The 18,097-nt window shown below is 37.9% G+C and overlaps 1 protein-coding gene across 1 annotated transcript in view; it reads right to left on the bottom strand.

Moving 5' to 3' along the window:
• The window catches only part of si:ch211-246m6.5 (von Willebrand factor D and EGF domain-containing protein), a 387,263-nt gene that overhangs the window by 39,437 nt on the left and 329,729 nt on the right, over positions 1-18,097 (bottom strand). Inside the window, exon 21 of the mRNA XM_039757371.1 lies at positions 7,138-7,299. Coding sequence (XP_039613305.1) covers positions 7,138-7,299 — 162 coding nt within the window. The remainder of the gene's footprint in view (positions 1-7,137; positions 7,300-18,097) is intronic.

Below are 18,097 nucleotides of genomic sequence, written 5' to 3'. Positions count from 1 at the left end.
GTTTTTTTTTGTTTTTTTTTTCTGTCCTCCCTGGCCATCAGACCTTACCTTTAATTCTATGCTAATTAGTATTGCCTAATTTTATTTCAGTATTTTGTCTTTTTTCTCTTTCTTCATCCTGTAAAGAACTTTGAGCTACATCTTTTGTCTGAAAATGTGCTATATAAATAAAAGTTGTTATTGTTGTTTTATCATGTCTAATTAGTGATTAGTGCCTGCATCCAACTATGGTGTCTGGATCTGTAGACTTCTTCATAAGCTCTTCTTGAAGAAAGTGCCTGAGTACACGGTAGACTGAATTTTTCAGTTAATTAATTAGTGTCCATTGTCTTGCTTATTGGTATATGCACTAGTAACAATTGTAGTTACAGTATAATAGTATCCTTATATGTCCACATTACAGTGAAATTCTTACTTACTTGTGCAACCAACACTCAACAGGATGCCACTTCCCACTGCCATGATAAACAAGAATGTATTAAAATACATACATTCATTTTATTTAAAAGAAAACACAAAACCGTTTACCTGATGTGAAGGGAAACTAATGTGTAACCTTTCACAGATTTACTTGTTCTATACGTTAACTCAAAATACTTCAGTGCAGTCTTAAATCTGTCCAGGAACCACTGACTATTTCTAAGATACTCGATTACTGAGTATATTCCTGTTGCATGAGCATCAAGTTCTGCTTGGTAGTCTTTTGTGCATTCAGTTACTGTATGATCATCTAGCCATTATTAAATTTCCAAAAAAGCAGAACTTGTATGTCGCAATGGCAGCAGTTTGAGAGAGAAATGTAACTGTGAGGATGCCTCTTGAAGGATAAGAAACCGTGTTGGTTAGCGGTTATCCAGCTAAGGTACAAGATTCAGAGAGGAAAGATAAAAAGAGAATCTCTATGATAGGACATAGAAACCTTCTCCATATTCTGCTTTCATGATCACAACAGACAGGTATTGAACATGTGCTCTGTCAAGGAAGTAACAGCCCAACTGGCATGGTATCTCTAAAGCAAGATATTTACTTAGAGCTCCTGAGAATCACGTACTGTTTGGAATCCTTAGGTTTAAGTTCTCCATTGATCTTGCTAGTATGAAAGCTAAAAAATTGAGCAAGAACACCTTCTCACTGGTAGAAGAGAAAAGACATTCTTTATTTGCTCATTTTGGATATGACCTTTTGGTATGTTTTTTTTTTTTACTACAGGCTGAACATCCTTGATCCGAAATGTCTGGAAACAGAAGTATTTCGTATTTCAGATAATTTCAGATTTTAGAATACTTTTCATATTTGCATCTTCGTAAAACACCCACCCTCAATTCATCCTCTCCTTTCGCTTAAAATAGAAATAGTGGGGGTTTGAGAAAATAAAAAGCTAAAAGAGCTGCTATCGATTCAGGATCTCAGTAGCAGAAGGTAGCTGAAGCTTAATGATTAATTTGTACATTGAAATGAGCACAACGTCAGTAGAGACAGACAGACACACCTGTAGACCACTGCAGCTACCTGGCTTCCCACCTTAAAAAAGCTGCTTCTGTCGGCTACAATGTTTTTTTGTTATTGTTATTTTAACTACTGCATCACTGTATGACATAACAACAGCAAATAGAGTTTAGATAAGTATTGTGGTCTTTTATATACTGTATATTAAAGCGCTACAGCTATATTCTGTCATAGCATGTTTGCATTTCCAGTTAGAAAGTAATGTTAACTTCCTTTAGTTATTCATTTAGAATATGTGTAGATAGAAGGTGGATGCTGTGCAACCTTGTACATGTTTTTATACTGGTGCCATTAGTCACATTTACTGATTTGGGTGTTTTGAATACTGAAATCTGCATCTTCTGTGGCTCTTTTTCTATCGACTCTCTTAACAACAGTCTTTTTCACTTCCTTTTGATGGGTGTAACACGTTTCCTTCAAATGCATACAATTCATATTTTCATACCACTTGACTTAAACATTCATAGTTTTCATCCTCTTTCTCTGTACATTTAGCATTTGTTTGCTCAGAGGTTGATGCGCTTGCTGCTTCCTGAGCAGCTCTTCTTTTTTCCACCCTAGCGGCCCACTTCTTCTCTTCTGTCATCAGCATCTTTCACATTAAAACTGATTAAGTCAGTGTTTGTGTTGCAATTACTTTGGACGTTTTCCTTAATTTTTCACTGAAGCTGGTACTTAAGTCTTCAATCTGCTTCAAGAATGATTTAAGATATGAAGAAGTAGGAGAAGTGACGGCTAAGGTGGTAGGGATGAGAATGGCGCCCGTACGCATGCACCGCACAGCAACCATGCTGGCTGCTGGCAAGAGTTGATTCTACAATAAAATAAAATAAAAATAAAAAGAGAAATAACCTTGGAGGTCAATCATCATCCCAAAAGCGGATAGTAGACATCACATAGTATACGTGTACCAAATTACAGGTCAATAGGTCAGACGGTTTGCGAGCTACAGGTGATTTAAAATCCTGGACAGACAAACGAACAGCCATGGTAGCATATTATATAAGAAGATACGTAGCTGCCAATTATTTCAACCTTTCACCGACTCCTACACTATCATTGCAGCTAACCAACAGTGGTTTCAGTTTCAGATTTTGGCATTTCAGATTTGGGAACCCATATGACTTGACAAAACTGTAGAATATAATGTGTTTCTGAAAGAGTTTTTATTTATCCCTGTTTTACTTACTGCTGAGGGAACCTTGTAAAGCTAGATGCAACTAAGAATTGAGATATCCCAGCAAGAAACTAAATAAGCCATTTGTTCAGACACATCTATCTATATAGGACATGTCATTTACATTACCAACATACTGTAATTAGTACAGTACTTCTAATTGACATCTAACAAAGATTGATCAAAGGGAAGCAGAAATATTTTAGTTGATTTGGTTTCCTACTTTGTGTATTGTAATTAAATTAAGTCTAATAGCATTGACCCAGTTAACTGTCCTCTTTAAAACAGTTTGTAGTATAGAATATTACCGGACAATATTCTCTGTTTAATGAATTTCTATAAAGTTTTAAACATATTTCATCATAATCTTATTTAATTTATTTCTGCTTTGGACTGTCACTGCTCTTCCCAGGCACTGAATACAGCAGAGGTACACACCATCTACATGGGTTTAAAATAGTGTTAAACTTGTTGTATCAGTCTTAAAATTACTTAGTTGTGCTAAAGGATTTTACATTAATAATGGAGTTCCACAATAATAACCTGACATAATGGTACTCAAGTATGTGCACTCCTAAACTACATCTATTGTGTTATTGTTATTGATGAGCAGTTTAGTTTTATGTTTGCTTTTTCATTCTGAAATCAATAGTCACTTAATTATACTTCCTTACTTTCAAGATAAATATATTTTATGTGCACTATCTGGTAACATCCTTCATATCCTCATCCTTGTCACTGACAAAGCAGAGATCCAACAACCGTGCACTATCAGCAAATTTGATGAGGGCACCATTTGTCTGTAATACTAGAGCACTGTGTGTGATGAGAATGTGGAAGATTCACATTCTGTCGTCTGTCTGAGTATTTCTTGTACATATTGTCTGATTATGCATTTAATATATGATGCTGTATTCACTGTGTTGATATTCATCAAATGCTGTTTGTATTATACCACTCTCACTAGTCCATTGGATAAATGCAAGAATGTGTTTGTGACAATGTACATGTGGAAACAGATATGAATATCTCTGTCTGTTTTACTTCTCCTGCTGTTAACTATGTATAATCAATTCAGGCGGATTAATGTTTCATCTTTGAATCAAGCCTTTAACTGTATTGGCAAACTGATAAGATTCAAATTGATGTAACATATCTATTTATAAAGGATGAAGGAAAAAATACATTAAAGCACATCATAACTACTGGGATCAGAATAGTTCTCTGGAAGTCTTTGCATTCAGTAAGCTTTCCTTTTCAGGTATTGGAAAAGTTTTTTTTTTTCCAATATTTCCCAGTTTTTTAGATCTTAGACATTGTATTTGTATCCTGAGACAACATATTGCGGAGTCAATGGAGGCTCTGATCGGGGCTCTCGAGAGAGTGAGCAAGGAGTTTGAGCGTCTGGGCTTGTGAGTGTCCTGGATAAAAACCAAGATCCAGGCCTTTAATGACCTCTTTGGCACAGTCATCAGCAGTGTGTCTGTTTGTGGGGAGACCATGGGGGATCATGAGGTCGCTGGAAAGGGGTGTGTGACATTCCCAATATCTATGCAAAAGGACAAAGATCCAAGTCTTTAGTGTCTTGGTGCTTCCTGTCTTGCTATATGGTTGCGAGACATGGACGTTATCCAGTGAGCTGAGACAAAGACTGGACTCCTTTGGTACCGTCTCTCCAAAAAATACTTGGGTACTGTTGGTTTGACTTTGTGTCGTATGAGCGGTTGCTCATGGAGTCCCAAATGAGGCACATTACCTGCATCGTGAGGTAGCGTCAGTTACGGCACTACTGCCATGTGGCACGTTTCCCCGAGGGTGATCTGGCTCATAGGATCCTCATTGTTGGGGACCCGAGTGGCTGGACCAATTAACACCTGGCTGCGGCAGATGGAGGGTCATTTCCAGAGGGTGGGACTGGACTGCGTGTCTGCTTGGGGGGTTGTTTTGTCGTGTGGTGGGCGTGGCAACAAACTGTACAAGTGCATGTTCCCCAACTTGAATTGACTTGACTCGGCAACATAACATAAGTTGGTTCCATTCTAGAGCCTAATAATGCAAAGATTGGCTGCATCCAATACTATTGAACACCCCCTTCTGCAAGACCATGAATTGGATTAAGCTGTTTTGAGAACAAAATTGAATGAAGAAAAAACAAAATATATAAGTGAACTGATTCAATGAAGTCTATCCGTAAAGTAAAACTGAACAGATTCTTCTGGTACAATATCTCAACATAGTGGCAGTGGGAGTGATGTACTTGTGCAAGACTAGATACTGCTCTGAAGGAAGCACAATACAGAAAAAAATCACAACCCTCTTGACTTTTTCAGCTTTTTCTTGAGTGCCAATATGTGACAAATTAAGTGAATTTAAGCACGTCACAGGTCTGAAACAGTCAAGCTTACTATTAAAAGTATTTTCGTATAGTGAATGAGACAATATCTCAGCATACCTTGTGCATATTTTAGTATGTGATATATCAGACAAAATCTCAGTTTACAGTGCATGTATTTCAGTATGAAGTCCAAATAAACAATTCCAGTAGGCCAGCATTTCTCAACCTTTAAGTATTTGCGACCTGAGTTTTCATAACAGGTTTAATCACGCCCCCCTAATGTTTTTTTGACAGGAGCCAACTAATACCAATTTGTTCTTTTTTAAGTAATGATATATCATAGATGCATATTTTATTATACCAACTTAACTTTTATTGACATTTATCTAACTATATTTATTTTTCTAGTATCAGAATGTAGTTTAAGTTAATTTGTTTTGGTTTCAATAGAAACCCCTTTTTGTTACTTCGCGCCCCACTAGGGGGGCCAGCCCTACAGGTTGAGAACCACTGCAATAGGCAGCAAGGTTGGTACTACAGTAACCCAGGGTAGTGCTCTATCCTATTGCAGGACACATTCACATACACATTCACATTCACACTCACACTATGTTAGGCTAATTTAGTGCCACTGATTAACTTATCGGGAAGATCTTTCGGATATAGCAGTAAAATGAGAGTACTCGGTGAAAACTCCACACAGAAAGGAACAGAATATGCAATCTAGACCCAGGCAGAGCCTATGTAGCAATTTTATACCAAAATAATGGAACTGTGAAATAGCAAAGATAACCAGCTATGCCAAACTTGTAACATTACACAGTAAACAAAGCATCATTCATCACTCCAATGTCTAACCCTCTTATCTACTTGAGGATTCCCAAAAGACAGCATCTAACCCTACAGTGGATGGAGCACTAGCCAGTCACAGGACACACTCACCTATATCTCACCACTTACTTATTAAATTACTGTTCAAGTCATATGATTTATGCCCTTCGCCTTGTTTGGAAACAACCGTTGGCTTTCTGTAACACTAGAAAAAAAAGTATTTAATATTTATAAAGGCAGAGTTACCAGAATAAAGCAACAGGATGGTAAAGAAAAATTATGTTGTTTTGAAAAATTCATTTAATGTATTCTTTTTTATTATGATTTCTAGAAATAGATGATGTGTTGCATGGTCAGACATGAAACTAAGAATGTCACTGTACTCTATACATGTGACAGTTGTACTACTACTACTACTGCTGACCTGCACTGGGTCCATTTAAAATCAGCAACCTGCATGTTTTAGAATGGGGAAGGAAAAACCATGCAGAATAAAGTTGCACATATAATCCTATACAGCTAGGAGAAATAGAGACAGCCATCAGGAGAGGAAAAACTAAGATAAACTGAATGTGGTGTACTCTTTGTAAAATACAGATTTTTTTTGTTATCTTGTTTGAAGATCCTCTATGATCAGATAATTGTACTCAATGGGAAAACAGAGCAGCTAACTTTGATCTCTGTGAATTAAGTCAATTGAAACCTTTTGACAAATACAATTTCAATAATAATAGGTTCATTTGCATACCATAATTGTTTTTAAAGTAAAGGTGAAAGACTCACTGCTGTTTGAAAATTCATTTTATAACCATGTTCATTTTTGACAGCAGGTAAAAAGAGTAATGGATTTCATCTGATCCTCAAATTTACCATTTCACTAAAACATGAAAAATAACCATATACATATTACATAACAGGCAAATGTCATAAAGAATTACCACTAAAACCCTTTTCTGAAGTAAATCACATTCTTAGACAAAGCAGTTAAAACACAGGAAGAAATACAAATATTTCCAGATTTTGTGACAACTGCCGTGAACATAATAATAATTTATAGTATAGGTTTACCACAACTTTCACAAATGTTGATATTCCAGATTACTATTATTGGGTAATAGTAGTTAAGCATTTTCTTGAAAGATGAGAAGAATACATGTTAGCTCCAAAAGGGTAGTTACATGTCTTTTAAAGGGGCACCAACTTGCAGCTATCATTTCAGTAAACGGAAAGTAAATTTAGAATGCAGAACAATCTTGTTTTATTGCTGCATTTGAAGTTTCTCTCTTACCTGCAACTGGTATTTTTGTGCAGCTGCGTCCATTGCCAACAAATCCAGGAGGACAACGGCCACAGACATATCCAGTGTATGGAGGCCTCCGATTAATGCACAACACTCCTGGGAAACATGGCCTGCTAGCACATTGGGTAGTAAATTGTGCAGGTGGCTGAGCTGTTTGAAAAGAAAAGACCTTGAGTTAAAGGATCAATCAATCAAACTTTATTCTGTACTTGCTGTGCTACCCGTCTAAGCTGAGTTGAAATCAAAGTAACCAATGCAGACCTCGGCATTAAAATGTGCAGTGCACCGTTTATTGAAATATATTTTGTACTGCATGTAGTAATAAAATGTATTTGTTATTTCAACAGATGGCACATCACAAACATTTGTAGCAATAAAATGCATTACTACAAATATTTGTGACGTGCCATCTTTTAGAATGATAAATGTAATGAATACACCTCTATTGTATTCAAATTGGTATGGGATACGTAAAAGTTGTGTTAATGTTTGTAATGCACCTTCTATTGGAATGATATATACAATGCATTTTATTATGACAAATGCTTATGATACTTGGAATGACAAAAACATAGCAATCGGATGGACACACAGACACTTAACCTTTACTTCAGGTGGATTACAACATTCATAAAAATTAATGATACATTTCTGATATGATCAAAAAAATCAGAGGTTTAAATTACTATACACTACTGTCGATGTGATGGCTACAGACACAACTATGAACAGCTGAAGGTTTGTGTGGCAAGCACCACAAAAGTGACCGCTGGCTTTTATTCTTTAAATTACATCATCAGAAACTCAGCCAATATGTTTTCTTATCCAGGTGGTCCTTGCATGGCACAGATGAGTGAAAAGTGTGAAGCAGTCACACACACTCAATGACACTGGAGACAATTTACCACGCAAGTCAACCTGAAACTGTACCTTTTGACTGTTGGGGAAAAAAATGGGCCACAGCTGAAATAATCCACACAAATGTTCATTGTATTCTGACGAAATCGAAAGGTCACATGACATCCATCCATTATCCAACCCGCTATATCCTAGCTACAGGGTCACGGGGGTCTGCTAGAGCCAATCCCAGCCAACACAGGGCGCAAGGCAGGAAACAAACCCTGGACAGGGCACCAGCCCACAGCAGGGTGTGCCCACACACACCCAGCACAATTTAAGATCACCAATGCACCTAACCTGCATGTCTTTGGACCGTGGGAGGAAACCGGAGCAAACAGAGGAAACCCACGCAGACACGGGGAGAACATGCAAACTCCACGCAGGGAGGACCCAGGAAGCGAACTCCAAAGCAGCAGCGATACCCGCTGTGCCACCGTGCCACCCTCACATGACATCTTTTGCTATAAATATTTTTATTTAATATTTCAATTTGGCAGCTGTTGATCTGGTATATACTGTGGCACACGAACAAAAATTATAGGCACCTTTTACAAATTAGTTAAAAGTGGCAAACAACTTAAATCAGGTGACAATGGGCTATGACATCTCAATGCCCAATAACCTCACCTTCATTTAGTAGAAAAACACAAAATTTGTTGAATATTAATAATGAAATAAATAAATGGATGACATACATGTATATATACAGTGGTACCTTGAGATACGAGTTTAATTCATTCCGTGACCGAGCTTGTAAGTCAAAATGCTTGTATCTCAAATCAATTTTCCCCATTGAAATTAATTGAAATAAGATTAATTCGTGCCAACACCCAAAAAACAACCCCAATTTTTTGTTAAATGTTTTCAACATAAAAAAAGTGCATTTATAATAAACAAATATTGTATACCAACAAAATAAAACCTAATACATAAAAGAGAATCTAAAGAAATAAACATATGTTGGCAGAGCCGATTAGCGAATTGTAATGTTTTTTTCTTTCACTTCACTTTTGCTTAACTTAATTTTCTTCTTCACTAGTTTTTTTTTTTTCTATTTTTGCCACGCTTTCATCACTTTCATTCGCAGAGTTTTTCAATAGAAACCTGTCCAAGGAGATTTGTTTCTTCCTCCCCTTTAGAATATTTCTGAAATAAGTTAGGCAAGTGTCATTAAATAGCGCTGCTGCACGACCAGTTGCAACTTTTTCAGGGTGTTTCTTTTCCAAAACTTTTTACCACATTGCCAACACTCCTTTATCTCACTTGAAGAGATAACCTCCTCCGCCTCTGGCTTCTCTGCAATACCGATCTCCTGCAGAACCTCCATATGTTGCTGCCTCTGTAGTTCTGTCAAGTCTTCCATTGTCAGTTCCTCGGAATGTGCGGCGATAAGCTCTTTGATGGCTCGTATTTCAAATTTTGGCTTGTAACTCAAGGCAAAAAATCGAACTAGTGACGGCTTGTATCTCAAAAAACACGTACGTTGGGGCACTCGTATCTCAAGGTACCACTGTGTATATATATATATATATATATATATTTACAGGGTGAGTCAAAATTATGTTAACATTTGAATGGCTGAAACAATTTATTCACAAAACATACTTCATATGTGCATATACCAGTTCGCCATCATGTTCAACACATGGACCATATGTGGCACATAAATTGTCCAAAACAATTGTATATAAGTATATACATAGCAGTACAATTAGTGTTAACATAATTTTTACTCACCCTGTATTAATATAGCACAGTCACTTCAAATATTTGAATACGTAAACAATTTAAGATTGTACAAATCTTTATTCATTAAATCTGATTTCATTTAATATTTAAGATGGCTGATGGATGCATTTCAGCTCTGGATTACTCAGTGTTAATTATACTGTAGTTGGAAAGCTATGACTGAAAGGCTGTCTAACTCAGCTCTTACATGAGCAATGAATGTGAAGGACTCTCACTGTGGTCTGCTATTTCACCTCCAATACAGCCTTTACAGCAAAAAACAAAAATGCAGCTTCAGCACCATGTCCCCTCTAAAAATCTACTTTTTCATTGTGCGTACTGGGCGTGAGGCGAGGGAATTAAGTAAATTGCACCATTAGTCAAAACTCATCTACCACCCATTAGTGCCAAATGTGCTGATGGTTTTCTGATTTGGAGTCTATTCAGGAGAAATGGTCTGAGATTATGGCAATTCAGTTTACTGGCCCTGAAAATTCCATGCTCAGTCTGGATGCATGCATCTGTTATAGACCCACAAACATTATTCATTTTTAATCTGATACACGGGGAAAGAAACATTATTTCCTACGTCTGAGAATGAGTAAAGGAGAAGAACCCTAACATTCTTCATGTCAATCTTTCACTGAATAAAGAGCATTTAATCATTAAACTTTGGCCATTAACAGCTTGAAATGAAATGCAGCCACTTTTATTGCTGCCAAAGAGTTTTCGCATTACCCAGAGCAGAATGCATCACTAAAGCACAAAAGAGATTTATTGGTTTTACAATCAAGTATTTAAAATTTCATTGCCAACAGTTTTATCAGCAATTCAGTAAAACCATTCATACATATTTCTTACCAAAAATGATCCAACTAATAAAAAAGAAACATAGGCGTAGCCTTTCAGTTGGCAATAGAGACACTCTCTATCATTTTTAAGTACAGTATATATATATATATATATATATATATATATATACACAGCATAAATTATATGTTAATAGCAATATTGATATGAGTGCTATAAAGTATAGAATATACATGTAGCTGAAATGAAACAATGAAAACTCTATAATAAAATTATTTTTAATATAAGTGCTCCTGCACATGTGTAGACATTAATGCAATAAATGAATACACATCCTATCATTCTGAATGTCACATATGCTGATTAGCACGTACAACTAAAAATGCCACTCTGTATATGACAATAATGGCCCTGCAAAACTTTTAAGGTGCTTGGCAGAACCTGTAGCTCATTAATTTAGGGACAACAGTATGAAGAACAGATCTCAGTAACTCTGAGGGAGGGCTCACTGTTAAGGCATATTTGGCAGGAGATTTAGTCATGAAGACTTCTCAACATCCTGATGTTTCACAGGAACACAGGCTATGGTGTTGCTGGCAAAAAAGACGTCACTAGCTAGAGGTAGGTAAGGATGAAATTGTAAGCTATTTGGTCATTATGATCATATGGACATTGATTTTAGAAGCAAGGAAAAAAATGAGAAAAACATTGGGCTCATTCGAATACAAATATTAGTTTTAAGCCAGAAACTGGTTAATTTTTTTTTTCAAAAAAGTTGATATGCTGCACATAATCCCTTTATTAAATTTAAATTGCACTTTTGTGGTTATACTTATGAAGGTGCTTGTGTGAACATGCTGAGCTGGACCACCCCGTTCTCAGTTTTTTCAGCACATTCCCAGATGCTTCCAGGCTAATTGACATAATCCATCCAGCATGTCCATTGTGTCTTCACCCGCATGATTTTGCCTCCATCCCTTTAAGATAACTTGTGGCACCCTAACTAAATGCCCAAAGCAGTTCAATTGGATTCTTCATTCATTAAAAATAAAAAACTATAGTTCTACTAACTCACCCTTTCACAAATAGTCGGCCCATCAACCCTGTGCTGGAACCTCATTTTGGATGTGTGTGTGTGTTTTATCATTCAGGTTTATGATCATAGGTGAGGGTGAGGAGGTGGACTCACTGGTACGTTGAAATCAAAATATTTATCAGAGGACTTAGCTCCCACTTCACCACCATTGTTGGGTGCAATGTCTGCAAAACTGTTACGACAATCACCTCTTCTCTCACTTGTGAATGAGACCTGAACTTGCTCCTTACTTGAAGGGAACAAGAAACTCTTTTCCAGCAGAGGACCATCCCCTCACATTTAGAAGTGCTGATCCTCATTCCAGATGCATCACTCTCAGTTGTACACCATTCTAGTGCATGCCAGAGATCACATTCTATTGAGGCCAATATGACAACATAATCTGGAAATAGCAGAGCAGCAATTCTTAGGTCCCCAAACTGGATACTCTCCATTAGTTGAGAGGACTTTGTAATTTTCTCCTTGAAAGACTTAAACAGGTGAGGAGAAAGGATGTATTCTTGCCATACTCTAACGCCAAAACCTTAATACCAAGTATACAAGACACAGCTCCCATTTTGCAAATACAGGGTTCAAATGGGATCCAGTTTTATCTCCAGAACTCCATATGGTTAAAGCATCCTCCACAAATACTACAGAGTGTACCGTTTTCCAAATCCACAAGCCACATGTAACCAGGATTGACTAATTACCTTGACATTTCAGATATCTTATCAAGGGAAAAAGAGATCATCCACTTTTCCATAGACAGGACAGAATCGCATTCTTGATAATTCTGATGTGGAACTATTGGACTGAATCTCCTTTACAATACGTCATCAAAGGCTTTCTTACAGAGGCTGAACATACAATCTCAAGAACAACAATTTCAGTCTGTCTTTCCTAATGCACTATCCCATCCTTCTAGTGAAGAGGTATGTTGAGTAAAACACCCACACAATATCCAGTGCTTTCTGTGTTTCCCCTTACATTTTGTCCAGCTATGTGGCCTTACTACTACAGAACTTTTTAATCACCATATTGCAATGGATTTCAGCCATTATAATTAACTTAATCCTAACCAGTGCTTTTGACACTGCCATCTCATTCAACTCTTGACACAATCACGGCAAAGTTTCCTCATCCCTTCCGAGATCAGTGTGAATGACAACCTGCCTGTCCTTCCTAAGTCATCAGATGATTTGCCAGAACATCTTCAAACCAATTGAAAGTCATTTCTTATGGCTTCCTCGGACTCCATCAACATGTGTGCTTCAGCTTCAGACACTTTTATAACTGCACCCTTTTTGTTGAACTGTTATCTCCCAGGTAAAATGTCTTGCTAGTATTGCTTGGAAGGTCCCTTTCTTCAATTTGATGGCTCCATTTAATGCCAGTGTTCACCACAGGCCATAACTCCTAGTAGTTGCCTCCACTACCGAGGACTTGTACAGGGTCTATTCAAACTCTATGTCTCTGAACTTTTCTGAAATGAGGGAGAAGTTCTTTTATGGTGTGAGCTGATCCCATAGAGAAATATCCACTAGCTGTTCCACTAACTCTCACTCTATTTCAGTTTTCTAGATCTTTCCAGCAGGTGCTCCATCCAGTTGAGCCAGTTCAAATTACTTTTCCACTGTGTCCATAATATATTGAAACAGATTAGATGATACACTGTAATCAATCATTGGTCTTTCTTTGAACATACTTTTGGTATATATTTGTACTCAAACATGGTGATTATGTAAAATCCAGGACTAGCATAAAAATACAAAAATAATTCATCACTCTGATTAAGATCAGATGAGCTATTCCTTCCAGCCATGGGTCCCACTTAGCCCAGTGGGACACATGATCAAAAAGCCATGTGAAGCTACAATGTGGCTCATCACCAACAGGGTGAAGGATAAGAGTTGCCTACAATGCCAGCTAAATGACAGGCGAGAATTTGATGGATCAAGACATCAAGGCATAGAAGACCCTAGACACATTTCTTATAAATGCAGTACTATAGTGTAGTTGCTATAGCACTAAACTTTAAACCATTAGTTCAATTCCTGCTTCAGATCCACGGTGTGAGCCTAAATGGATGACATAAGTGTAAAAACAGGATGTAAATAAGTGTGCTCCATCCGGATGTTATACGTTTTGTTGGATGAAGATACCAGACAAATAATAATTTACAGTATATATCTAACGCTCCCAACCTTGATCGTATCTAAACAAAGATACTGTTATATGAACTTCAGAATTTTCATTGCATCAATTTAAGTAATTTTTCTTACTAATGATTTTTGCATAAGAGTATGTTAGTTCATCCACAATTACCAACAGTTTCAAATTGATGGTCATACTTTCTAGCGGTATGTATCTGTAATTCTGTCAATAGTTGTATTCCATATAAAAAGGCAGAAAATTGCAGACTTAAACTGCTCCAATATAAAATAATGGTTTTCCAATACTGGAACAGAAAACAGCGTATGGTTACATTATCACAATGGCAAAGCACTTGCTGTCTATAATAAAATGTGTTATATGATTGTTTATGTAAACATAAAAATAAACTTTACAGTCTGGATGTTTTTTATTAAGCTACATGAATAAAAAGAGCATAAAACTAGTTGGGGCATTCAAAATGGTGTATACACACCAAACAGATTTTTTAAATGCTATTCAGCTTCTAGCAACATGTTAATGTGCGTGTCTTTGTAGGGCTATGCTTGTACATCAATATGTGACTGTTCTTTCATAGACATAGTAGTGTATGAATTCCAGTATACACTAATATTAAGAATAAGGGTATGCATATGTGTTTTGTGAACTCAGTATTCATATTGGAGCCATTTTCAAGCCCAGATAAAGTGGGAGGGTTGGCGTTAGCAAAGGCATCCAGCCATTAAAATTATCCTGAAACCTATGCATGTTTTGAACTTAAGAAATCTATTTAAATATAGTGACCCCATATAAAAATGGGAATAGCCAAGGAAGAAGATGAAGAATATGTGTTTTTTGAATTTGAAAAAGGCACATGGCTGTGTCTCTTGGGGTGTCCTGTGAGTGGTGCTTCCAGAATATGGAGTACTGGGCCAGCTGTTATGGGCAATTCGCTCCCTGCACATCCAGAAGAAGGGCTTGATTCTCATTGCTGGCAGTAAGTCAGATTTTTTTCCCTGTGAGTCTAGGATTGCCCATTATCACCGATCCTGTTCATAATTTTTATGGATAGAATTTTTAGGAGCAGTCAAAGGGTGGGGAAGGCTAGGTTCAGTGACCTTTGGATTGCATTTCTGCTTTTTGCAGGTGATGTGGTCCTATTGGCTTTATCGGGTTGTGACCTCAGGTGCACATAGTGGCAGTTTGTGTCTCAGTATGAAGTGGATGGAATAGGGATCAGCACATGCCAGTCTGAGGTCATGATTCTCAGCTGGAAAAGGTTTGAGTGCCATCTCCAGGTTGGGGATGAGATGCTGCCTCAAGCGGAGAAGATTAAATATCTCAGGGTCTCTTGTTTATGAGAAAGGGAAAATGTGATCAACAGAAAGATCAGAGCCATTTCACCAGTTATGCAGAAGTTGTACTGGTCAATCATGTTGAAGAAAGAGCTGAGCTGAAAGGCAACATTCTCAATTTATTGACTGATTTATGTTCCTACCCTTACCTATGACCCCAAGCTTTAGGTGGTGACTGAAAGAACTAGATTGTGAATGTAGTTGGCAGAATTAAGCTTACTTTGTATGATGTTTGGAGAGCCAGTAGAGCTACTGCTCCTCTGCATCAAAAGGAGCCAGTTGGGGTGTTTCAGGCAACTCCAACCATGAGGAGACCTCAGGGCAGACCCAGGATGTGTGTGAAAGTGAATCAAGCTGAAGACAAATGGCGGATGCTGCCGGCAGGTTCAAGTACAAGGACGCTGGACAAAAATAACTGAGATTAGTGTACAAAATATACCAGCGAGAGTAGTTAAGGGTGAAGCAATTTGAGCATAATGCTGCAACATAATAAAATTTGATAAAAGTGTAGGGGTCTGAAAATTTTCTGAAGACATTGTATGTTCCCCAAAAAAGGAAAAATTGCACGATAGCCGACTACTGTTGCAGGCATATCATCCAAGGATTGCGTAAGAGAAGTTTTTACAGAAATATAGTGGACCCAGTTGCCTTATGATAATTTGTAAATGTATGAACACAGAACAGCTTTGTATGCATGTGCTTGCATAATAATGTGTGACTGTTCTCTTGTAGTTGGACATACAATCATAGTGAAGAATATACTGTATATTAGGATTCTTATTCTTAGTCTGTATTTGAGTGCCAGCTGATTAATATGCAATAATCCTGAGGTTTAAAATTTGGCAGAGAAAAAAAAAAAATCAGACATTAGAAGTCAGGACTGTTGTACTACCAATTCTGTCTTAACTTCAACAATTCATTTTTTAAAATTTGGGAAAACTTAAGCAGTTCCTCCACAGGCATTTTATAATTCCAGCACCTGTTGCTAATATACAGCATATGTTACTCTACAATTTTTCAAACACTTTATTAAAAAGTGACAAGTATTTGTTGTCATGCTAACACTTTGTTTACGATAAAAAAAGCTCTGCAATGTTTTGTGATTATTTGGGATATTCCAGAATTTAATTTGATAAATGCAAAAACAGTACTTGGCCAGTTGCTGTGCCAAATGACAATTTTTCTTTTCCACAAATTAAACTCTATCTTTCCTGTGGGTGTTTTATTTAGTTGGTCACAAATTTCTCTTTATTAATAAATCCATAGATAATCAGCATGTACAAAGATGCATATCTTTGCTTGGAGTGGTACAAATAACATACAAAAATATGTTACTGTTCCTAGTGCTTCTAAGTTAAATAAACTGCTCAAAAAAATTAAAGGAACACTTTGAAAACACATCAGATCTCAATGGGAAAAAGAAATCCTCCTGGATATCTATGCTGATATAGACTGGGTAATGTGTTAGGAACGAAAGGATGCCACATTGTTTGATGGAAATGAAAATGATCAACCTACAGAGCCCTGAATTCAAAGACGCCCCAAAAATCAGAGTGAAAAAATTATGTGGCAGGCTAGTCCATTTTGCCAAAATTTAATTGCAGCAACTCAAAATTGTATGCAGCACTTTGTATGGCCCCTGTGTTCTTGTATACATGCCTGACAACATCGGTGCATGCTTCTAATGAGATGACAGATGGTGTTGTGGGGGATCTCCTCTCAGATCTGGACCAGGGCATCACTGAGCTCCTGGACAGTCTGAGGTGCAACCTGGTGGCATTGGATGGACCAAAACATAATGTCCCAGAGGTGTTCTATTGGATTTAGGTCAGGAAAGTGTGGTGGCCAGATAATGGTATCAATTCCTTCATCCTCCAGGAACTGCCTGCATACTCTCACCACATGAGGCCAGGAATTGTCGTGCACCAGGAGCCACTGTACCAGCATAGGGTCTGACAATGGGTCCAAGGATTTCATCCTGATACCTAATGGCAGCCAAGGTGCCTTTGTCAAGCCTGTAGCGGTCTGTGTGACCCTCCATGGATATGCCTCCCCAGACAATCATTAACCCACCACCAAACTGCTCATGCTGAATGATGTTACAGGCAGCATAATGTTCTCCATGGCTTCTCCAGACCCTTTCACTTCTGTCACGTGCTCAGGGTGAACCTGCTCTCATCTGTAAAAAGCACAGGGCACCAGTGGTGCATCTGCCAATTCTGGTAGTCTATGGCGAATGCCAATCGAGCTGCATGCTGCTGGGCAGTGAGCTCAGGGCCCATTAGAGGACATGGGGCCCTTGGGTCACCCTCATGAAGTCTTTCTGGTTGTTTGGTCAGATACATTCACACCAGTGGCCTGCTGGAGGTCATTTTGTAGGGCTCTGGCAGTGCTCATCCTGTTCCTCCTTGCCCAAAGGAGCAGATACTGGTCCTGCTGATGGGTTATGGACCTTCTATGGCCATCTCCAGCTCTCCTAGAGTAACTGCTTGTCTCCTAGAATCTCCTCCATGCCCTTGAGACTGTGCAGGGAGACACAGCAAACCTTCTGGCAATGACACGTATTGATGTGCCATCCTGGTGAAGTTGGACTACCTGTGCAACCTCTGTAGGGTCCAGGTATCGCCTCATGCTACCAGTAGTGACGCTGACTGTAGCCAAATGCAAAACTAGTGAAGAAACAGTCAGAAAAGATGAGGAGGGAAAAATGTCAGTGGCCTCCACCTGTTAAACCATTCCTGTTTTGGGGGTCATCTCATTGTTGCCCCTCTAGTGCATCTGTTGTTAATTTCATTAACACCACAGCAGCTGAAACTGATTAACAACCCCTCTGCTACTTAACTGACCAGATTAATATCCCATAAGTTTCATTGACTTTATGCTATACTCTGATTAAAAAGTGTTCCTTTAATTCTTTTGAGCAGTA

Source organism: Polypterus senegalus, chromosome 6 (genome assembly GCF_016835505.1).
Source record: "Polypterus senegalus isolate Bchr_013 chromosome 6, ASM1683550v1, whole genome shotgun sequence".
NCBI lineage: Eukaryota > Metazoa > Chordata > Cladistia > Polypteriformes > Polypteridae > Polypterus > Polypterus senegalus.
This window is presented reverse-complemented; position numbering and strand designations above follow the sequence as displayed.